Genomic DNA, 24,671 nt, shown 5'->3' on the forward strand with positions numbered 1-24,671 from the left:
AAAATAATGCCAGATGTGCCTAGTGGATTACACTCTGGCGAAACCACTTTTCGACAAAAAGTTTGAAACTCCCAAAACTTCCCAACAGTGAGGCGTGGTGTACACAGACCCCGGGGAATTAACGATATATAGATTTCTACACTGATGGCTCCAAATTGGATGGCCAAGTGGGTTTCGGAGTATATTCTAAAGATCTGGAACTTCGAATAGCGAAAATATTACCTAATCACTGTAGTGTTTTTCAGGCTGAAATATTAGCAATAAGAGAGGTGGCGAATTGGCTGAGAAGTAGTGTTCCAAAAAATGTTGACTCAGACAGTCAACCTGTAATAAAATCCTTGGATTCTGTGTTCTTTAACTCGAAAACGGTCATCGACTGCCGCAAATCTCTCAATGAGATGGCTGAGCAGTACAATATTCACCTAATATGGGTGCCTAGCCATAGGAACATATCGGGGAACTGTCAAGCAGATGAGTTAGCAAGGTTAGGAACTACCTTACATATTCCAGGGGAACTAGAATCTGTTGGTATGTCTTAGGCTACCTGTAAGCTCTTACTGCGTGAGAAGGCTGTCACGATGGCAAATTTTCGATGGGAGAATTGCAAGGGTTGTAACGACACCAAGCAAATATGGCCCTATTTAAACTTGAACCGCACACTAGATATGCTAGTGTTCTGAAGACGTCAGATATCACTTCTGATATCTGCTATAACGGGTCGCTGCCTGATAGGCGAATTTTGCAAAAACTTTTGGTGCGAAGTATAGTGACTACTGTATGAGCTGTCATTATGCGGAGGAAAAGGAATCAATTAAACACCTCTTGTGCGAGTGTCCTGCATTTGGTGCAAAGGCGTAAGCGAATTTTAGGGGCATATAGCTTTAGATTACTGGCGGACCCGGAAAACGTTAACTTAAGCCGACTGTTAATGTTTTTGGAACAATCTGGTTGGTTCAACAAAAGAAAATAATAGTGAAGGTTCAGTGGTTAAAACTAGAAGTGCCCATATGTAATAGGTACTTTTAGTTAAATGTGGTATCACAATGGACTGAATAGTCTAAGTGACCTTGAAACTTAATCGGGCTGCAACTTTAACCTAAACCTAACCTAATTAAAAAATTAATAGTTTTTTGGAATCAATATCAATTAAATGTTTAATTGAATCAATTAAAAAATTGATTGAAATTTTGAAATCAAATCAATTAAATTTTTAATTGAATTCATAAAAAATTAAATGTAATTTTGAAATCAAAAATTTTCAAATATTTTTTAATACAATTAAAACTGTGATTGATATTATCATTTACGTGATTGAAGACAATTAAAATTAAAAAATAATTGATTTTTAGAATCAACATCAATTAAATGTTTAATTGAATCAATTAAAAAATTAATTGTTTTTTGCAATAAACATCAATTAAATTTTAATTGAATCAATTAAAAAATTATTTATTTTTTTATTTTTAATCAAATATTTTTTTAATACAATTACAACAGCGATTGATACTATCATTTTCGTGATTGAAGACAATTAAAATTAAAAAATAATTGATTTTTGGAATCAACATCAATAAAATGTTTAATTGATTCAGTTAAAAAATATTTTTTTGCAAACAACATCAATTAAATTTTTAATTGAATCAATTAAAAAATTGATTGAAATTTTGAAATTAAATCAATTAATTTTTTAATCAAATATTTTTATGCCCAATAAAACTATGATTGATACTATAATTTCCATGATTGAAGACATTTCAATTAACAAATTAATTAGATCAATTAATTTCGTGATTGAATCAGACATTATTTTTTTTTGATTTTGAAATCAAATCAATTAATTTTTTAATCAAATATTTTTTATGCCCAATAAAACTATGATTGATACTATAATTTTCGTGATTGAAGACATATCAATTAACAAAATTAATTATATCAACTAATTTCGTGATTGAATCAGACATTACTTTTTTTTATTTGTAGTATTTAATTATAAAAAATCTGTGAAAAAAAAAACGAAAATATAAATTACCGAAAAGAACCACTCTTTAAATATAGAATGCATATCTAATATTTAAATCTTAGTTCGTTTTAGTTTACTAATCTAAATTCCATCGAATGGTTTGGTAAATTTCTTTTGGAAATGGTGTAGAATAATTTTCAATTATAATTCTAACTTCACGTATGATCTTTATCGCACTCCATGGTTGTGGAAACATATTCGCAATCATCGTGAAATAAAACGTTGAACTACTTCCATAGCTAGCAAGCGGAATGAAAAAATAATATACTTGGTTTTCATGGTGTTACGGTCAGAAACTGGAACAAAATAAAAAAAATTGAAATAAAAAAACGACACATATCGAATAAAAAATAAACCGTTTTTTGAATGATTTGCAAGTGCTACAAATCTGTTCCACTGGTATAAGAAGATCGAATGATAAACATGTGGAAACGATATCGATTACTGGTCATATTAGCTCACATGCATATTGCCAGTGCAATCAGTGTACAGGTTCCGGAGTCTCTAATACCTTCAGAAGAAGTAGCAGTACCGGAATCTGCTGCTCTAAAATCACCATTTAAACAAACATCGACTTCCGTGAAGCCATCAACATTACTTTTGCCTTCGGGATTTGATCCTCAGTTACCACCGCTGCAACCTATGTTGTATCCTTTTGTAGTACCATCCTCAACTAAACCTACCCCAGCGACAAGAAAGTCAATTGGACCCTTCATAACACCTGGATGGATACCCATTTCATCTTCAAATAACATCAAGGATATTCCTCAATCGATAACAACATCAACAAGCCACAGGCCTAATACAGCTCCTGTTTTGGAAGATCGCATCTCAAAATATGTTTTAGAGAGTAATGAAAATGGTCCTGTTTTCGAATCAATCGTATATGGTACTTGGAAGCCAGATCCGCCTTTACAACCGGTTTCAAAGCTCAATGGTACAATTGCAGGAAAAACATCAACAACATCTTTAGTGTTTAGTGATGGCAATGGAGGTATTTTGGACAATGCAATGCAAGATGGAAAAGTTTCCAATAAAACCATTAGCAGACAACATGGTGAGTGATCGAGTGAATTTACTTTCATTTGGTTGACATTTGTGTTATGGGTGAATGTTTGTCTTTTTTTTCCGTTGTATTTTGTAATGAAAAGGCATTGGAGAAGAAGTTGCTAGATGTTTCTAGTGATGTTAATGACCATATTATGGTAGCATCATTCACTTGTTACCCGGAAAGAGAGTGAAGGAAAAAGTACATCAATTTAAGTAGTTTTTCTATTATATTGATGCTGTATAATAGCCATGTTTTTTTTGCATAAATGAAATCTTTAAATTAGAATTTTTGAAATTTTATTAGGCATGTATTCATTGAAAATTAGATCGTTTTTTATTGAAAATTGTTTTTCGTATAATCTTTTTATGCCGTTTGGAAGAAAGAATTTCCACACCTTATCGTAGAGATGAAAGCAGAAGTGCTTTGCTCTTCTTGATATAAGAGAAGTCTTGCTGGTCCCTTTTGAGTTATTTGAAATACTTTGTATTAAAATCTTTTCAATTAAAATTTTAATTTAATTTAAAAAGATATTCAATTAAACAAGTAAGGAAAGTCTAAAGTCGGGCGGGGCCGACTATATTATACCCTGCACCACTTTGTAGATCTAAATTTTCGATACCATATCACATCCGTCAAATGTGTTGGGGGCTATATTTAAAGGTTTGTCCCAAATACATACATTTAAATATCACTCGATCTGGACAGAATTTGATAGACTTCTACAAAATCTATAGACTCAAAATTTAAGTCGGCTAATGCACTAGGGTGGGACACAATGTTAGTAAAAAATATGGGAAACATTTAAATCTGAAACAATTTTAAGGAAACTTCGCAAAAGTTTATTTATGATTTATCGCTCGATATATATGTATTAGAAGTTTAGGAAAATTAGAGTCATTTTTACAACTTTTCCACTAAGAAGTGGCGATTTTACAAGGAAAATGTTGGTATTTTTACCATTTTTGTCGAAATCAGAAAAAAATATATATGGGAGCTTTATATATGGGAGAATTTTGCACGCATAGCTACAATGCTAATTCTACTCCCTGTGCAAAATTTCAACTACATCGGAGTTAAAAATTGGCCTCTGTGGTCATATGAGTGTAAATCGGGCGAAAGCTATATATGGGAGATATATTTAAATCTGAACCTACTCCCTGTGCAAAATTTCAACTAAATCGCAGTTAAAAATTGGCCTCTGTGGTCATATGAGTGTAAATCGGGCGAAAGCTATATATGGGAACCGATTTCAACCAAATTTGGCACGCATAGCTAGAATGCTATTTCTACTCCCTGTGCAAAATTTAAATTAAATCGGAGCAAAAAATTGGCCTCTGTGGTTCTATGAGTGTAAATCGGGCGAAAACTATATATGGGAGCTATATCTAAATCTGAATCGATTTCAATAAAATTTGACACACTTGACTATAGTACTAATTGTTCTTCTTGTGCAAAATTTCAACCAAATTGCGACAAAACTCTGGCTTCTGGCTTATGGGAGCTATATCTAAATCTGAACCGATTTCTTCCAAAATCAATAGGGTTCTATTCTGAGCCAAAACACATACTTGTGCTAAAGTCGATTGGACTAAAACTGCGACCTAGACTTTGATTACAAAAATGTGTTCACGGACAGACGGACATGACTATATCGACTCAGAAGCCCACTTTGACCATTTTTGCCAAAGACACCACGTGTCTATCTCGTCTCCTTCTGGGTGTTGCAAACATATGCACTCACTTATAATACCCTGTTCCACAGTGTGGCGCAGGGTATAAAATTTTATTAATTCCATTAAAAAATTAAAATTGAATGAAAAATTATTTAATTTTTTAATCAATATAAAAATCAATCACAACAAGTATATATGGCCGTAAGATCGGCCAGGCCGAATCTTATGTACCCTCCACCATGCATTGCGAAGAAACTTCTACGAAAGACTGTCATCCTTAATCGAATTTCTTGGGTTGTGGTATCTTAACTAACTGTTGAAATCACGCTAACTTCCGAACGAAACAAGCTATCGACTTGAAACTTTGCACAAGTAGTTGTTATTGAAGTAGGTCGGATGGTATTGCAAATGGGCCATATCGGTCCACTTTTACGTATAGCCCCCATATAAACGGACCCTCAAATTTGGCTTGCGAATCCTCTAAGAGAAGCAATTTCATCCCATCCGGCTGAAATTTGGTACATGGTGTTACTATATGGTATCTAACAACCATGCAAAAATTGGTCCACATCGGCCCATAACTATATATAGCCCCCATATAAACCGATCACCAGATTTGACCTCCGGAGCCTCTTGGAAGACCAAAATTCATCTGATTCAGTTGAAATTTGGTACGTGGTGTTAATATATGGCCTCAAACACCCATGCAGGAATTGGTTCATATCAGTCCATATAATCATATATAGCCCCCATATAAACCGATCCCGAGATTTGGTTTTGGAGCCTCATGGAGGAGCAAATTTCATCCGAGTCAGTTGAATTTTGGAACATTGTGCTAGTATATGGCCGTTAACAACCATGCCTAACTAGGTCCATATCGGTCTATTGTTATATATAGCCCTCAGATAAATCGATCCTCACTTACACAAAAATTGGTCCATATAAGCGACCCCCATATTTCAATTCTGGCTCTCTACGTATTGTCTAGTATATACACGCAAAAAAAAAAAAAAAACGTTTGGAAAACGTGTACCGAAAACGTTTTTCTTTTGTTAGAGTTTTTTGAATTGCTTCGAAAATGTTAAACTTTTATCACCAAAAAAATTTGTTTGTTACAAAATTTTTATTTTTTCAATAAAAAAAGTTATTTTTGAAACAACAACACAGTCCATTTCGTTTATATCAAACACTGTTCTTTACTGACTTTAGGTCTTTAATAAGACACATTTTAAAGTTCAAAATTTAATATACTACAATGTAATGTTGAACATTTTTTCGGAATCTTCCGAACATATCTGGAATAATGTTAAAAAAAAAACAAAAAACAAAAAAAAAACTTTGGTCGAAGCAGGGATCGAACCCACGACCCTTGGCATGCAAGTCGGACGTAGTAACCACTGCTCCACTGTGCCATACTAAATGTTTGTTTCTGTTAAATAAACTTTGTTTATTCGGTTCGTGGGCGCCGCAAGCTATGCTATATAAATATAACTTATATGGATATTTATCTATTGATGACCATAACAGGTACATAGCTCAGTGGTTAGTGTGTTGGCTTACAAAGTGCATGGTCCGCGGTTCGATTCTCCGTCCAGGCGAAAGGTAAAAAAAAATTAAAAAATTTATAAAATCGTATAATTTCTTCTACATTGTTGGTATTACAGGAAAAGGTGTTAAGAACTAAAAAGCCTCGTGGATGTGAGAAAGATGTGAGGGAAAATGCAATTAGCAAGAAAACAATGTTTTTTTTTGTGTTTGTCTTTATGAAAATGTTTTTACATCCTGGAAAAGAATAAACGTTTATCACAAAAAGTATATACTTTTCTTCCAAATACACCTCCTTACAGCGAAAAGCAAATGAGAAACGAACTTTGTTTGTCTAAAATTTCGTTTGGGAGGAAAGAATTATTTTTTTGCGTGTACCACGTATGGACTAACTCACAATTTAGAAAACGATGTTTAGCAGTCTTAAGATACCACAACCCAAGTAATTCGATTGTGGATGACAGTCTTTCGTAGAAGTTTCTACGTTATCCATGGTGGAGGGTACATAAGATTCGGCCTGGCCGAACTTACGGCCATATATACTTGTTTTCTTTGGGTGTACTATTCAATCTCTCAATTATGTTGGCGAAAGCCATGAAGGTCTTCAGCCAAATAATAGTTTTCATTGGCAGAACGAAATTATACGACTTTATGTAAAAAATATTTTATGTTTGAAAAATCGAAGCTGATTGAAAAGGGAATGTGATGTAGATTTTTTATGCCAAAAATGCATCAAAAAGGTTGCGACGTAAAAACTCGAAATTTCAATAATCACGAAAGTCGAAAATCGGTTTTTTTAAATTTGGAAATAATCGCCCATTGCAAAATTTAACTAATTAAAATTTGGTCTATATCGAAAAGCAATACATATGTATTTTTTTTGTTTTTCTGTGGATTAATTCTTTCTATTATGTTCTGGATCTCATTTAAAATAATAAAATTCCTTTGGCTAAAGAACCCCCAATTAACCCTCTTTTCTGGCCTTTCTTCTTTCGTAGGTGGTTTTATCGACAATAATCAACCGACAACAATAAAATTTGAAAATGATGTCCATGAAATGTCAGCAACGGAATTAATCGAACAAAAATCCTCTAAAGAATCTAAAGACAATGATGAACGCAAACCAAGTTCTTTTAATAAGGCCCATAAGAAACAAGGTCGTCAAAAAATACGTTTCAAATCTACGACTGCAGCAAAATCCACCAATACAGCATCGTCGTCATCATCATCACCGTCGTCAGCAGCAGCAGCAGCAACTACAAAGACTGGAACGACAACAATTGCTACCACATTAAAGGCAGCAACAACATCCCACCGAACCAAACCCATTTACAGTACAGAACAAAGTTCGATGACAACAATGGAAGATGGCATCATAAAAGTCAACAGTACCAATATTCCAATGGAGGTGGTTAGACAGATTAATGATTCCATTGAAATTAAGTACAATCATAAACAAACCTCAAGACATTCCATCGAGATGACAGCAGCACATGAACATTACGACAATCATCGTAATGACGATGAAATTGTAACTGCAGGCGATGATGATGATGATGATGACGATTATGTGGAGTTGGTTACCAAAAAATTAGGTAAAACTCAAAAAGACCAACAAGAATTACAGGAAGATGAAGATATCAGTGTGATTCGTATGAATTGGCCCACAGACTTCATGGAAGTAACACTCACTTCAAAGAATAATAAATCGGAGGTGCTCTCAGAAGAATATGAGAACGAGTCATCCTCACAAACATCACACACGAATAGTGATGAATCGGCGGAATCATCGGAATTGCCTATGGCCTTGAGTGCATTGAATATACCACCTTCGTTATGGCCGAAATTACCAGGCAATATCACCAAATTGGGAACACCTTATGCTGCCCAAAGTTCGCGTGAAGAACCGGCCATTTGTGTCCCCATAACTGTGAGGGAATTCAATATGATGAATTCCAATGAGGTTGTAAATATCGAAAGAGTCTTTTGCTTTCCCATGCCAAATGGTATTAGTATACCCAAGGATCTTAACAAGGGGCCAGGTACTACACAAAGAACCAGCAGTAGTAGTGTTAATCGTGGTCGCGGTACTTCAAGTCCGGTAATACGGGCCAGTATTCAAAATTATGAAGAGTATTTTGAATCGCATTCGACAAATGCCTCTAGTGTTTGTCGACTGAATGATTTGCATTGGTTATGTTGTATCTTAGCATTTGCCTTTAAATTATTTCTTAAATACTATTAATTGAAAATGAATTTATTAAACTTATAATTTAATATTAATAAAAATAATTTAATTAATGTAAATTTATACTCAGGTTAAATAAAATATATTTATGCAATAATATAAATAAATAAATTTAAAAAAAATTATAAAACTTTTGCTGGAAGGGTAAATAATGTATTTAGCCTAGTGCGTCTTAAAGTATAATGTCAGCCTTAAAACTAAACGAATTGAAAATGAAAAAGTAAGTAATGTCTAAAGTCGGGTGGGGCCGACTATATTATACCCTGCACCACTTGGCACAATGTTAGTAAAAACACAAAAAAACGAATCTTAAATACCCACCACTATTAATCAAATATTATAGTTTCCTGTGAAAATTTCAGGGGGATTTGATGACAAGCAGATCAGTTCAACCAGTACACTTCCCGAAGATATATTCAAGATTTTACCTATGAATACTAGATCAGATTCTGGATTTTTAAGAACCATATTTGTTTGAGTTTTAGAGGAATCATAGATATCGTGTGCAAGTGTGCAAGAAAACGATGAAATAACGCCTTGATTTAAAATCTAACATCTATAGATTTTGACCCCCATTATTTAAATGATTGCCAGAAGTAAAATCTGGAAACTATAATTCAGTTTCAAGCAATTTTCATTATCAATGCACATGGACCGATATTCACCATTTTCGGCACACCTCTTTATGTTCCTAAAATACTTCTAGATTTAAAATTTCATGCAAATTTGAAAAAAACCATGGTTTCCAAAAGCCCAAGAAGTAAAATCGGGAGATCGGTCTATTTGGGAGATAAACCAAAACATGGACCAATACACGCTAATTAGATAAAAACTACGGATTCTAGAAGCCTAAAAAATAAAATCATTTCTTGCACACCTATTTATATTCATAAAAACCTCCAGATTTTCGATTTCAGGCAAAGTGGACGACAATTACGGTTTCTATAAGCCCAAAAAGTAATATCGGGAGATCGGTCTATCTGATGGCTATATTAAAACATGGACCTATACTCACCATTTTCGGCATACTTTTTTATGGTCCTAAAATACCTCTAGATTTCCAATTCGAGGCAAGTTGGTTAAAAACTACGGTTTCTATAAGCCCAAGAATAAAATCTGGAGATCGGGGGCTATATGAAAACATGGTCCGATACTCATCATTTTCAGCACACCTCTTTAGGGTTTTAAAATACCTCTTGATTTCTAATTTCAGGCAAATTGGATAAAAACTACAGATTTTAAACGCCCAAGAAGTAAAAACTGGAGATCGGTCTATATGGGGGCTATACCAAACCATGGACCGATACTCACCATTTTCGGCACACCTCTTTATTGTTCTAAAATACCTCTAGATTTCCAATTTCAGGCAAATTGGATAAAAACTACGGATTCTATAAGCCCAAGACCCCATATCGGGAGATCGATCCATATGGGGGATATACCAAAACCTGGACCGATACTCACCTCTTTATGGTCCTAAAATACCTCTAGATTTCAAATTTCAACCAAATTGGATAATAACTACGGATTCTAGAAGCCCAAGAAGTAAAATCGGGAAATCGGTCTATATGGGGGCTATACCTAAACATCAACCGATAGTCACCATTTTTGGCACACCTCTTTATTAAAATATCTCTAGATTTCCAATTTCAGGCGAATTGGATAGAAACTATCGATTCTAGAAGCCCTAGAAATATAATCTTGAGATCGGTCTATATGGGGGCTATACCAAAACATGGACCGATACTCACCATTTTTGGCACACCTCTTGTGGCACACCTCTTGTGGTCTAGATTTCCAATTTCAGGCAAATTGGATAGAAACTAAGGTTTTTATAAGCCCAAGACCCCAAATCGGGAGGTCGGTTTATATGGGGACTATGTCAAAACTTGGACCGATATAGCCCATCTTCGAACTTGACCTGCCTGCAGACAAAAGACGAGTTTGTGCAAAATTTCAGCACGATTGCTTTATTATTGAAGACTGTAGCGTGATTACAACAGACAGCCAGACAGACAGGCGGACATGGCTATATCGTCTTAGAATTTCTCCCTGATAAAGAATATATATACTTTATATAGTCGGAAATCGATATTTCGATGTGCTACAAACGGTATGACAAACTTACTATACCCCCGTCACCATTCTATGGTGGTGGGTATAAAAACAAGTGAGTAAAGTAGTAAACCACCCCTACTGAATTACGAAACATTGTTTGGGGGTATCAATGGTATAGTTATAGTCAGTACTATAAAAGATAAGAGTAAGCCAAATTTGAGTAAGATCGGTTGATAAATAAGGGTTTTATGGTCAAATTTGTGAAAGTCGGGCGATACATATATATGGGTCTAAGTCTGAACCGATTTCGATGAAATTTACCAAACTTAAAGGGTGGTCAAATTTGACTCCGATCGGTTAGTAAATGAACGCAATCTGACCCCATTTATCGAAATTGGGCGATACATATATATGAGCGTTATATCTAAATTTGATCCGATGTTTTCCAAATTCAATAGCGTTCCTTCCTATGCCAAAAAAACGCCACGTACCAAATTTCATTAAAATAGGTTAATAATTGCGACAGAAATCCTGCGAACAACAAATGCAAGGACGGACGGACGGACACCAAGCGCTAGATCAACTCAGGAGGTGATACTGAGTCGATCGGTATATATTTTATGGGGTCTAAAATCAATATTTCTGGTAGGCACATTTTTTTGGCAGATCAAAGTTATTATACCCCGATCACTATGTGGTTTAGCGCAAATAGCGCTCATGGGTTAAAATCGTTCTGAGTACGTATAACCTAAAAACTGTCAAGCGTTACGATAAAGCTGACAGCTACCAGAGTGAAACACTGGGGTCGCCAATCCCGAAATATAAAATGCAACGCTTGTATTTAAAATATTATAAGAATTTCACCTTTTATGCCCTAAACCACTACTATGTAGTCGGGGCACGTATTTTTTTGGCAAAAGCTATTGAATTTAAATATCTACAAATTTAATTATAGATTGCCCAATTTTTATACCCTCCATCATAGGATGGGGGTATATTAACTTTGTCATTCCGTTTGTAACACATCGAAATATTGCTCTAAGACCCCATAAAGTATATATATTCTGGGTCGTGGTGAAATTCTGAGTCGATCTAAGCATGTCCGTCCGTCCGTCCGTATCGACTTGAAACTTGGCACAAGTAGTTGTTATCGATGTAGGTCGGATGGTATTGAAAATGGGCCATATCGATCCACTTTTACGTATAGCCCCCATATAAAGGGATCCTCAGATTTGGCTTGTGGAGCCTCTAACAGAAGCATATTTCATCCGATCCGGCTGAAATTTGGTACATGGTGTTGGTATATGGTCTCTAACAATCATGCAAAAATTGGTCCTCATCGGTCCATAATTATATATAGCCCCCATATAAACCGATCCCCAGATTTGGCCTGTGGAGCCTCTAAGAGAAGCATATTTCATCCGATCCGGCTGAAATTTGGTATATGGTGTTGGTATATGGTCTCTAACAACCATGCAAAAATTGGTCCACATCGGTCCTTAATTATATATAGCCCCCATATAAACCGATCCCCCGATTTGGCTTGTGGAGCCTCTAAGAGAAGCAAATTTCATCCGATAGGGCTGAAATTTGGTACATGATGTTGGTATATGGTCTCTAACAACCATGCAAAAATTGGTCCACATCGGTCCATAATTATATATAGCCCCCATATAAACCGATCCCCAGATTTGGCTTGTGGAGCCTCTAAGAGAAGCATATTTCATCCGATCCGGCTGAAATTTGGTACATGGTGTTGGTATATGGTCTCTAACAACCATGCAAAAATTGGTCCACATCGGTCCTTAATTATATATAGCCCCCATATAAACCGATCCCCAGATTTGGCTTGTGGAGCCTCTAAGAGAAACATATTTCATCCGATCCGGCTGAAATTTGGTACATGGTGTTGGTATATGGTCTCTAACAATCATGCAAAAATTGGTCCACATCGGTCCATAATTATATATAGCCCCCATATAAACCGATCTCCAGATTTGGCTTGCGAAGCCTCAAAGAGAAGCAAATTGCATCCGATCCGGCTGAAATTTGGTACATGGTATTGGTAGCAACCGTGCAAAATTTGGTCCACATCGGTCCATAATTATATATAGCGCACATATAAACCGATCCCCAGATTTGGGTTGCGGAGCCTCTAAGAGAAGCAAATTTCATCCGATCCGGCTGAAATTTGGTACATGGTATTGGTATATGGTCTCTAGCAACCGTGCAAAAATTGGTCCATATCGGTCCATAATTATATATAGCCCCCATATAAAACGTTCTCCAGATTTGACCTCCGGAGCCTCTTGGAGGAGCAAAATTCATCCGATCTGGTTCATATTAGGAACGTGGTGTTAGTATATGGTCGCTAACAACCATACTAAAATTGGTCCAATCACACAAAAATTGGTCCATATCGGTTCATAATCATGTTTGCCACTAGAGCCACAAATAATCTACCAAAATTTTATTTCTATAGAAAATTTAGTCAAAATTTTATTTCGAGAGAAAATTTTGTTAAAATTTTATTCGGTTCATAATAAAATTTTCATTATTGTCAAAATTTTATTTCTATAGAAAATTTTGTCAAAATTTTATTTCTATAGAAAATTTTGTCAAAATTTTATTTCTATAGAAAATTTTGTCAAAATTTTATTTCTATAGAAAATTTTGTCAAAATTTTATTTCTAGAGAAATTTTTTTTAAAATTTTATTCGGTTCATAATAAAATTTTCATCATTGTCAAAATTTTATTTCTATAGAAAATTTTGTCAAAATTTTATTTCTATAGAAAATTTTGTCAAAATTTTATTTCTATAGAAAATTTTGTTCAAATTTTATTCGGTTCATAATCATGGTTGCCACTCGAGCCAAAAGTAATCTACCAAGATTTTATTTCTATAGAAAATTTTGTCAAAAGGTGATTTCTATAGAAAATTTTGTTAAAATTTTATTTCTGTAGACATTTTTGTCAAAATTTTCTTTCTATAGAAAATTTTGTGAAAATTTTTATTTCTATAGAAAATTTTGTGAAAATTTTATTTCTATAGAAAATTTTGTTAAAATTTTATTTCTGTAGAAAATTTTGTCAAAAATTTATGTCTACTTTGTCAAACTGAATTATATACGTATTGGATCGATCTTTTTTGATTTAATATATACCACGTATGGACTTATATACAATTTAGAAGATGGTATTAGGAGGTTTTAAGATACCTTGCCATCGGCAAGCGTTACCGCAACTTAAGTAATTCGATTGTGGGTGGCAGTGTTTAGAAGAAGTTTCTACGCAATCCATGATGGAGGGTACATAAGCTTCGGCCTGGCCGAACTTACGGCCGTATATACTTGTTATAAATAGAATCATGTTACGTTCATTTCTTTATCGACGATGACACCAAAGTTTACCAAATGTCAAAATGACAGATATGTTAAATGATAGCTACATGATATGTGATGGTGGATATTCTCAACTTTCTCTCTCTGAAATCACCTTAACGCGGGATGATATCTCCGGAATTTTCCAATGTCTACCTGTCACGTATTCCACCACCTCCTGACGGAGTTGGCATTGGATCAAATGCGGGTGACAATCATGGAAGACGGGCTCCTTCTTGACAGTTACAACGTCTGCAAACGGTGAAACATCTACCTTACGAGTACTTATCTTACCTTGATATTAAAGAAAAAAGAATTCCATTTGGGTTTTATTATTTATTTATTTTTTTTTTTATGAATGTGAGTATTTTGTTTTCTTTCAGTAATTAAATGTCTTTGTACATTAATGCAAAATACAATAGATGTCATGATTGTTAATGGAATGAATGATTGGAACGAACGATAATAGTATGCTGATGCTGATATGTTAGTAAACAATACAATATTAGATTGCAGCATAGATTCACATAGATTTTGTTTACATTGGATTTCAAATTTGTTTTTGAATATATCTCAAAATGATGGAGAAAACAGATATCAGATGTGTGTATACCAATACACCGAACTTAAAACAAATCACAGTCTTGGTTTTTTTATTTTATGGGGGTTTTGTTAGATTTCGATATTGGTTTTGGAAGTTTTTTTTTTCTAATTTTTTACAAAAAGGTTAATTACGAGAAAGATCGATGTTACCTGTTATATTTATAGGGTGGAGATGTGTTTGAGTGTGTGTGTGTGTGTTTAATTTCTATTATACAAAGTCATATATTCTATACAAAAACATTTTATTGATTTTCCAATGGACCCACATATTGACCATTCTGATTGGCCAAACGTATATTTTCCAAACGTTTGGCAAATTCTGGATCACTTTTAGCTCTTTGTTCCAAACGTTCCTGCTGCTGTTTAATGCCGGCATAGATTTGATCTAATCCCTTTTGAATTTCATCTGGTATAGCAGGTGGTGTAGGAATATGATCTCCTGTTGCTCGGAATCCTCGTTCATCGGCTGTATATTGAACATTAATGGTCTCTCCCTCTGGTGATTGATAGGAATATTGGCCATGCTGAACCAATACACCATTGGGATTAGTTTCAGAGAAGTCTTTAAGGAATCCAGATTCTTCGTGGATTATATTATTACCGGTTTCATATTCAGTTTTATAACTTCCATCTTCGCTCTGCTCTTTGTTGTATTTCAAGATGGGTATCCATGTTGAAGTTTCACGACGTGGATCAGGTTTTTCATCAAGCGGAATGTTATTTGCATTGGGATGGGGTAAATTATTGTGGTTTCGATGTTGAGGTTTAGCAGAGCAGGATATTAGAAACGCGCAAAGGCATGCGATAGACCACTGAAAATAGATGCAAAATTAAGAAAATTAGTATTCAATAATAATTTTAATGGATCGAAAAATATTTTTTTTCGAAAACGCGATGTATTTTAAGTCAAGACATATGTAGCTAACACACCCAGAGAAGGAATATGATCACCTCAACCATGTTTCGAGAGCAAAATGTTATTTTTGGGCGGAGAACATGTAACATGTTGGCGGCAACCATGTTATTTTCTCAAAAAGCATATGTCCGACTTCGGCAATCATGTATATGTTTGCAGAGAAAACAACATTTTTGCGACAAAAATGTTCCATGGTCACCGTCCAAAAATAACATTTTGCTCTCGAAACATGGTTGAGGTGATCATATTCCTTCTCTGCGTGCACCCGGAAGAAGAATGTATTCTAAATGGTTAATGTATCAAAATACTAGAACCCTCAAACTCAACGATTCAGTATTTGGAAGCATATAAAATCGGTCCGTCCATCTGTTATTCGTTAATCAAACTTCTTAAAATACGCTGAAATTTAAAAAATATATGGCTTTCACACCACAGTTCACTATTAATCTTACAATCAGGTTTAAATTTCATTCAATTTTTTTAGCTAAATTTTTGCAATACTATTATAGCAGCTTGGTATTGATTAATTGTGGGTAGAAGGTTCAAAATTTTGTGGAAAAATACAACAAGATTAATACATTTTCCTGATTTTAATTAAAATTTTTAATTAATTGGCGACTAAATCTGAGTCGACATATTCGGCGGAAGCGTCGGCTGGCAACAAATGGTGGGCGGCGGCTACAATCGGTGGCCCGACTCCGCGGCTTCATTCTCTGATATGCACATATAATGATGGAAAATCTGATATGTATTCTAAAGCAACTTACAAATCTGTTATCCTATAAACATAAAACATTTTTTTTCTAAAGTAGCCCAATGGCTATGAGTTTAATCATACAACAAATTTTTTATAAAATTTACAATACATTCCTATTTGTTGAGCGAGATTTTTGTTAAATTATTGTATTAAATGATGGTGGGTGGAAGGATAACAATTTTGGCAATAATACAATAATTATAAATATTTTTTGATTTAAATAAATATTTTTGATTAAATTTGAGACGAGATAAAGGGCGATACGGTCAAAATTTGGTCAAGGGAAAACGCGTGTAAATCGGTGAAATCGTTTATTTAAAAAATCAAATTAAATTTCTTTTTCAGGTTCAATTAGTATAAAATTCAGGAAAAATATTCAGTTAGGCTTTCGCTTTTCCAAAACCGAATTGCCGGGCCTCATGCTTGACACCTGCCATCAGATTTTGTAAAGCCACCTTGTCCACCTTCTTCGCCGCAGAAAGCCAGTTTGCCTAGAACTGCTGCTCGTCCTTAGCAGTTTTTTTGGTCTTCTTTAGGTTCCGCTTGACAATAGTCCCGTATTTCTCAATTGGGCGGAGCTCTGGCGTGTTGGGAGGGTTCTTGTCCTTGGGAACCACCTGCACGTTGTTGGCGGCGTACCACTCCATGGCCTTTTTACCGTAATGGCAAGATGCGAAATCCGGCCAAAACAGTACGGAACAACCGTGATTCTTCAGGAAAGGCGTTTATTCAAACACTCTTTCACGTAAATTTCTTGGTTGACAGTCCCGGAAGCTATGAAAATGCTGCTTTTCAAGCCACAGGTACAGATGGCTTGCCAAACCAGATATTTCTTTGCGAACTTTGACAGTTTTATGTGCTTGAAAATATCTGCTACCTTTCCCCTTCCTTTTGCCGTATAAAACTCCTGTCCCGGAAGCTGCTTGTAGTCGGCTTTGACGTAGGTTTCGTCGTCCATTACCACGCAGTCAAACTTCGTCAGCATAGTCGTGTACAGCCTCCGGGATCGCGCTTTGGCCGTCGTATTTTGTTTATCATCGCGAGTCACTACCTTCTTGTAAGTCGAAAGTCCGGCTCGTTTTTTGGCTCGATACACGGTTGTAGACGATATACCCTGGTTATTTGCGGCATCTCGGAGAGAGGTTAGGGTTTCGCTTGAAACTACCGGCAACTCTCTTTGTCGTCTCAGCGGCTTCCGGTTTTCGATTTCCCCCCGATCCAGATTTCCTGGCTGTCGACAAACGTTCCCCAAACACTTTAATTACATTTGTAACGGTTGATTTGGCAACTTTTAGCGATTTTGCCAGCTTTGCGTGCGAGTAGCTCGGATTTTCGCGATGCGCGAGCAAAATTTTGATACGCTGCTCTTCTTGCTTGGACGGCATTTTGACAACTGAAGAGTGAATTCCAAAATCAAAATAGGAGCAACATTCTACACACGAGTTTATATTGACCAAATTTTGACCGCATCACCCTTTATATGAAATTTCTGTGATTTACATTTGCCAACCGATTTATAGACCGATCACCCGATTTTATTTCTTGAAAAAGTTGCAGTTTTTGTACTAATCGGGTTATTCCAGAGCCATCAGAGGGTGTTAAATGGTTCAATTAATTTGGGAAAATCAAGCGATGCATATATATGGAAGCTATATGTAAATCTGAACCAATTTACATAATATTCTGCGGGTTTGATTAATACCACAAAAGGTTACCTTTTGCAAAATTTGAGTAAGATCAGTTAAGAAATGAGGCCTCTATGGTCAAACATAAGGTTATTAGGAGCAAATTTTACAAAATCGGGCGATACATATATGGGAGCTATATCTACATCTGAACCGATTTCGATGAAATTTGGCACATATATTTAGTACTATAGAGGACTGGATCCAGCCAACTTTGAGTAAGATCGGTTAATAAATAAATAATAATAAATAATAAAATCGGGCTATACATATATATGGGAGCTATATCTGAACCGATTTCGATGATTTTTTGCACATATAGTTAGTGCTATAGAAGATTACATTGAGCCAAATTTGAGTATGATCGGTTGATAATATATATATAAGGGTTTTACGGCCAAATTTAGAAAAATCGGGCGGTACATATATATGGGAGCTATGGCTAAATCTGAACCGATTTCGATGATTTTTTTGCAAATATAGTAAGTGCTATAGAAGATTACATTTAGCCAACTTTGAGTAAGATCGGTTGATAAATAAGGGTTTTGTGGCCAAATTTGGGAAAATCGGGCGATACATATATATGAGAGCTATATCTAAATCTGAACCGATTTGGATGAAATTTTGCAGACTTGTAGGGCGATGAAAAAGATTGCCTTTGGCCAAATTTGGTGACGATCCGTTTGAAACAAAGCGCAACGTGACCCCATTCGTCGAAATCGGGCGATACATATATATGGGAGCTATATCTAAATTTGATCCGATTTCTTCCAAATTCAATAGCGTTCGTCCTTGTGCCCAAAAAAATCCGTGTACCAAATTTCATCAAAATTGGTTAATAATTGCGACCGGAATCCTGTGAACAACAAATACATGTACAGATGGACGGACGGACACCCAGTGCTAGATCGACTCAGGTGGTGATTCTGAGTCCACCGGTATATATTTTATGGGGTCTAAAATCAATATTTCTGGTGGGCACATTTTTTGGCAGATCAAACTTATTATACCCTGACCACTATGTGGTTTGGGGTATAATAATTCTTTCCTCCGAAGCGAGACTTTAAAACCAACCAAGTTTTCTTTTCTAGTTTGAATTGTCTCCTTAAAGGAAATCAAATCTTTATTTGTGGAACCCGTTGTCACGTTTGTCCCCACCTAACTTTCTTTGGCCTGAAAGAAACAACTTTGTTGGTCTAAAATTTCGTCTCCGAGAAAAGAAATTATTTTTTGCGTATATGGTAGGTTCTACAATTTTATGTCTTTGACATTTAGCAATTTTAATATCTAACCAATTTGATTTAAATTTAAAATGACATTCACTGAGTATTATTTTAGACCATACGTTTTTACCGGGGCACAATATAATGGTTGATACGACCAATACAGTATCGAGCAAAATATGTTTAATAAATTCGTTTATATGTTTGCTATAAATTCGGATTTAGTTCATGAATAATAATTTATTTTCTAGGACACGAAATTTTAGAGCGGTAAAATTTTGGTTTGTTGTTAAAGCTGTTTTCTTTAGATAAAATCAAATTCATCAAATTCAAAAGTGACATAAACAGAAATTGTTTCCCTTTACAGAAGAAATCTTCATTGGTATAAAATTTCGTTTTGAAGGAAAGACTTAATGCTTTATGTGTAGATGATTACGATTTGCCCGAACGTGATATACGATAGAACAAAGGATTTTTTTTGGACATTGCTAGTTTTGAATAAGAAGTATTGTCGTATGCAAATTATATAGTTTTTGTTTCATTTTTATTGCGGTATAAAACACAATTTTTAATATTTTCCATTTTCCAATATATTTTTTTTTGATTTTTTGAAATTTTTGGAGAATTGTATAAATAAGGCTTTTAAAATCCACTCTTTGTTTATTTTGTAAATTTATTGTTATTACATACACATTTATCTTTAAAACGTTCTAATATTTTGCTATAGTTTTTTTTTTTAACATATGTAACTTTAACCTTTCCACCTTTTTTCTCATATACATTTCAAAATTTGCGACATACATCCATTAGATGGTTAAAAACAAGTTTTTTAATACTTAATATTGCCCGCTCTTATTTCTGAGGATATTTAAGAGGAACCTGTTCCGCAGGCTTCAAAATCTACTTACAAATACTTTCATTTTTAATGTTTGAGTTATTTTTTTCTTCTACAAACAAAAATTATTGCCTCCTTATAGGGATTTTATGTTCACTTCACTTTAGATGAGATTAGGAATAATGTGGCGCGTTACCGTTTCTTACGCTTTTGCGGTTTTGGAGGAGTGAAAGCAAAATTCGAAAAAAGACTGTTCAACAGTTAGCCCTATTTAAGCTATTTATAGTGTTACGACTGCGCCTCCTGGTGAGCCAACCAAAAATTGTCTGTGGCTGACAATTGCCACAATAGAGCAAGCTCAACAGCTGTGGATGCCTCTTAGCCTACCACATATTTGCTGACACTGATGCTGGCTGAGACGATGGCGTCAAAGTTGCAGCGGTCGATGCATACTCACTTTTAGAGTAATGTTTGTTTGGGATGACCATACCAACTCAAAATAAAAAAAAAAAACAAACTAATAAGACTAGACCAAGTATATAACGAAATATTGGGTTCCAACTATGTTCTTGAGAAATGTAAAACGATCCATCCCAGCAAAAAAAAATTTGGAAGTTCTTCCAAAGGCACAACTTTAAAAGCACTTCCAGAAGATGCGCTGCCAATGATGTTCTTTATTTCAACTACCCAGGAAGTTCTTTTAATTCAATTTCTTAAAACTTGGTTTTTTCATACTTTTAATAGGTAATTCTAACTTTGTTTGTTTCAAATAGGTTAAAAAAGAGTAAGAATTCATAAAATGATACAAATCATTTAAATTTTGTCGAAAAAAAAATGGTAAATCCAATCTGAAAAAATTGTGCATTTTTGAAAATATTTGAGGTCAAACGTTTTCGACAAGCGTTAGAATCCATTCAAAATTTTAAAAGTTATTTATTTGACAAAATATCACAGAATTTGTTAATTTACATCAAAAACATTGAATTCGGATAAAGAAGTGAATCAAGTTCAGTGCAACGGCTGTTCAAATGGAGGTCTTCCGTCCTATAACAAGCCCATGTTAAATTCATCGTTTCTGCGTCAATTTTGCACCACTTCCGGATCCAAAAAGAACATTTTCATTACTTTTTTGGCGACGCTTTTTTTTTGCTGGGATGCATTACCAACACAAATAATCTGCAGGCTAGGTCCTATACCACCCAAAAATAACATTTTGCTCTTAAAACATGTTTGAGGTGATCATATTCCTTCTCTGGGTGTATCTGTTGCTATTACACTTTCGGACGATTAAAGATGTGAACATTATTTTTATTTCGGTAGGTTATAGTATATTGTAGATGGGTGATTTGAGATCAAATTAAGGGGTACAATCCGGTATCTTGTTATGATTTCCGGGTCGTGGTGGAATTCCGAGCCCATGTAGTTATGTCCGTCCGCCTGTTGAAATCATAAATCGATCCCCAGATTTGGCTTCCGGAACTTCTTGGAGGAGCCTACACCCTCAAAAAAAAAAAAAAAAAAAAACAAAATCGCTTCTGTAACATGTACCCCAAACATATATATTTTCAGGATTGGTCATTGGCGGAGCTAGAAATTTTCTCTGGGGGGGGCTATGCCCCCCCCAGACACCCTTCAAAATTTTGTCGAAATTTCCGAAGCGATAAATTACGCCTATTGATAAAACTATACATCCTCAATTTTATTGCGGTGTTAAAGGCAATATGCAGCAAAATCAATCAAAAACAAAAAAAAAAACTCAATCACAAAAATTAGTTGTATCAATTAATTTTTTAATTGGCTTTGATGATTGATACTATCATTTTTTTTTATTGAATACATTTCAATTAAAAACAAGTAAGTAAAGTCTAAAGTCGGGCGGAACCGACTATATTATACCCTTCAACACTATGTAGACAAACATTTGTGTTACCATCTCAACTACTTAAAATTTGCTGGGAGCAATATAAAGGTTTGCATTTCCAGATACAAATACTTTTAATGGAAACAATTTTTTGTACTTCTACAAAAACTCTAGAATTAAAATTTAAATCGGCTAACGCCCTGGGATGATACACAATGTTAGTAAAAAATATGGGAAATATGAAGCGAGAGAAATTTTAATGCAATTGTACAAAAGAGATTTATGATTTTTCAGGCGATACATATGTATTCGAGATATAGGACAATTAGAGTAATATTTGCAATTTTTGCTACTCAGCAGTGGCGATTTTACAAGGATATTGGTTAGATCTCGCCAAGATATGTGTAGGGCGACTTGGAGCCTTATTTAAAACTCATCCGTTCTGTGGAAATTTTGGCATTGCAGTGTGTAGGATATGGCTAAGATATGGGGAAATCATCACAGAATTTTGTGTAAACTGTGAGAATTTTGGCCATATTTGTATTCTCTGTGGAAACTATCCAGTCAATTGGAGGAAAATCCCATTGAAAATGGGTCTAAAATATTAAACAGTCGACCATATTTCCCCAACTCTGGTGTACGTATATATGGGAGCTATATACAACCTGAACCAATTTTGACTTAATTTGGCATGCATAGTTAGAATAGTAATTCTGCTATCTATGCGAAATTTCACGTAAATGGGAGTATAACTTTGGGCCCCCTGGTCATATGAGTGCAAATCGGACGGGAGATATATATGGGAGCCATATCTAAATCTGAATCGATTTCAACCAAATTTGGCACAATTACCTATACTACTAAACGTACTCCTTGTACGAAATTTGAAGCAAATCACGGCAAAACCCTGGATTTTGAGGCCATATAAGTTCAAATCGGACGAAAGATATATATGGGAGCTATATCTAAATGTGAACCGATTTCAATCAAGTGTACCAAGCATTGGTAGAATGCCAATTCTACCCTCTGTGCAAAATTTCATGAAGATCGGTAGTAAACTTTGGGCTCTGTGGTCATATGAGTCTAAATCGGACGAAAGATATATATGGTAGCTATATCTAAATCTGAACCGATTTGGCTGATATTTTGCAAGATTTGCGAGATTCATTAAATATTTGGATGTACAGTATTTCAAGAAAATCGGTTGATAAACACGCTAACTATGAACACATCGTAGATAATTATATATGGCAGCTATATCTAAATCTGAACCGATTTTTTTCCAAAACCAATAGCAATTGTCTCTGTCTCAAGAAACGGCCCTATGCCAAATTTGAGGACGATCGGACTTAAATTGCGAGCTGTACTTTGTGCACAAAATTACATATACAGACAGACGGACGGACAGACTGACAGACAGACGGACATCGCTAAATCGACTCAGATTTTAATTCTTACCCGATCGGTATACTAAAAGATGGGTTTATGACCACTATTTCTTGGCGTTATATACAAATGCACAAACTTATTATACCCTGTACTACAGTAGTGGTGAAGGGTATAATTAATTAGATCAATTAATTTCATGGTTGAAGACAAAAAATATTTTATTGTGTGTGGGAGCCGGTTCCACGACACCGCTATAAATAATCAAATAGCAACTTACCATTATTTAATATAACAAAAAATAAAAGCATTGCTTTAAGTATGTGTTTGAAAAATATTTTATTTAAAATGTGTGTTTTAAAACAGGACTAGAAATCATAAAGCAAAACATAAACTTAACATATTCATCGTGTATAAAAAATACTAAGAATAAAAAAATTAAATAAAAGGCAAAAAATAAATTGAATATTATAAAACGTCTATCTTCGATTAGTTTTTAAAAATTCTGTGAGAACAGAATACAACGAAGCAACTGTTGAGAGCAGCGGTGCCAACTCTGTGGATTTTTCGTGATTTTGACGATTTTAGATGGTAAATTGGGCATGTGACGATTCATGATTTTAATCAACGTAGTTATAAATTGACTATTTTTGAAAATGTGCGTCTCAAGTTTCCTTTTAGTGTTTTTATTACGTGTTTTTAGTTGTAATGTAAATATCAATACTAAAAAATATGCTTAACATACTCTCTCTGCCACAATCTTAATTGGATTAAACACATCGCAAAGCTTGAATTAAAATATAAAACAACTGTAGCTTTGATTATTCTGGGGGGGCAAGAACTATTCTGGGGGGGGCATAGCCCCCCCCCAGCACCCCCCTAGCTACGCCAATGGGATTGGTCCAAACAAAATATTGTTTGTATTGTTCAAACATATTATTTTTCACCTTATGGCATACATTGGTAGTAAAAAATTTTAATGAAATTTTCTTTTCGTGGATAGATTTTTAAGGCGCCAATTGGTTACTTCCATTATTTTACTTGCAGCATACTCTCTAGGTCTCTCTTTCTAAACACATATATGTTTATAGGCTATTCCCAGCGGCGTAGTTCATGTGCTTGGAAGGCCTTTTTCCAGGCCTGTCTAGACATTACAGAGGCCTGCTTAGGACATTACACCTTCTTTTCCATTTAACATAGAGTGAGATTGGAGGGCAAGGCCTTCTTTGTAGCTTTCATAAAAGAGCGTTCACCAGCCCTCTAAACAGAAGGAGTTCTACTGGGGTGTATATTAGAATTCCTACATAATTACCGAAAATAGAACCACACCTCCCCCCTTCTTATTACAGGCGTGTTGCAGCGATACACGAAGAAGGCGTACTCGAAAGAATAAAAAATCAGGGAATTTTCAGGCCTGTCGAAGAAGGCC

General features: G+C 34.9%; 2 protein-coding genes across 2 annotated transcripts; one reads left to right on the forward strand and one right to left on the reverse strand.

Moving 5' to 3' along the window:
* The first annotated feature begins 2,227 nt into the window (after window positions 1–2,227).
* On the forward strand, window positions 2,228–8,602 carry LOC142241148 (uncharacterized). Its single transcript, XM_075312901.1, has 2 exons — window positions 2,228–3,077; window positions 7,288–8,602. The coding sequence occupies exons 1-2, from the start codon at window positions 2,435–2,437 to the stop codon at window positions 8,532–8,534; spliced, it is 1,890 nt and encodes a 629-aa protein (XP_075169016.1). The 5' UTR covers window positions 2,228–2,434; the 3' UTR covers window positions 8,535–8,602.
* A 5,695-nt stretch (window positions 8,603–14,297) lies between these two features.
* On the reverse strand, window positions 14,298–20,259 carry Cpr49Ah (cuticular protein 49Ah). The gene is made up of 2 exons (XM_075312109.1): window positions 20,069–20,259; window positions 14,298–15,391 (listed from the first exon to the last, which is right to left on the reverse strand). Exons 1-2 carry the CDS (start codon window positions 20,078–20,080, stop codon window positions 14,822–14,824), a joined length of 582 nt encoding a protein of 193 aa, XP_075168224.1. The 5' UTR covers window positions 20,081–20,259; the 3' UTR covers window positions 14,298–14,821.
* Between the last annotated feature and the right edge of the window lie 4,412 nt (window positions 20,260–24,671).

This window comes from Haematobia irritans, chromosome 5, assembly GCF_050003625.1.
Source record: "Haematobia irritans isolate KBUSLIRL chromosome 5, ASM5000362v1, whole genome shotgun sequence".
Lineage (NCBI taxonomy): Eukaryota > Metazoa > Arthropoda > Insecta > Diptera > Muscidae > Haematobia > Haematobia irritans.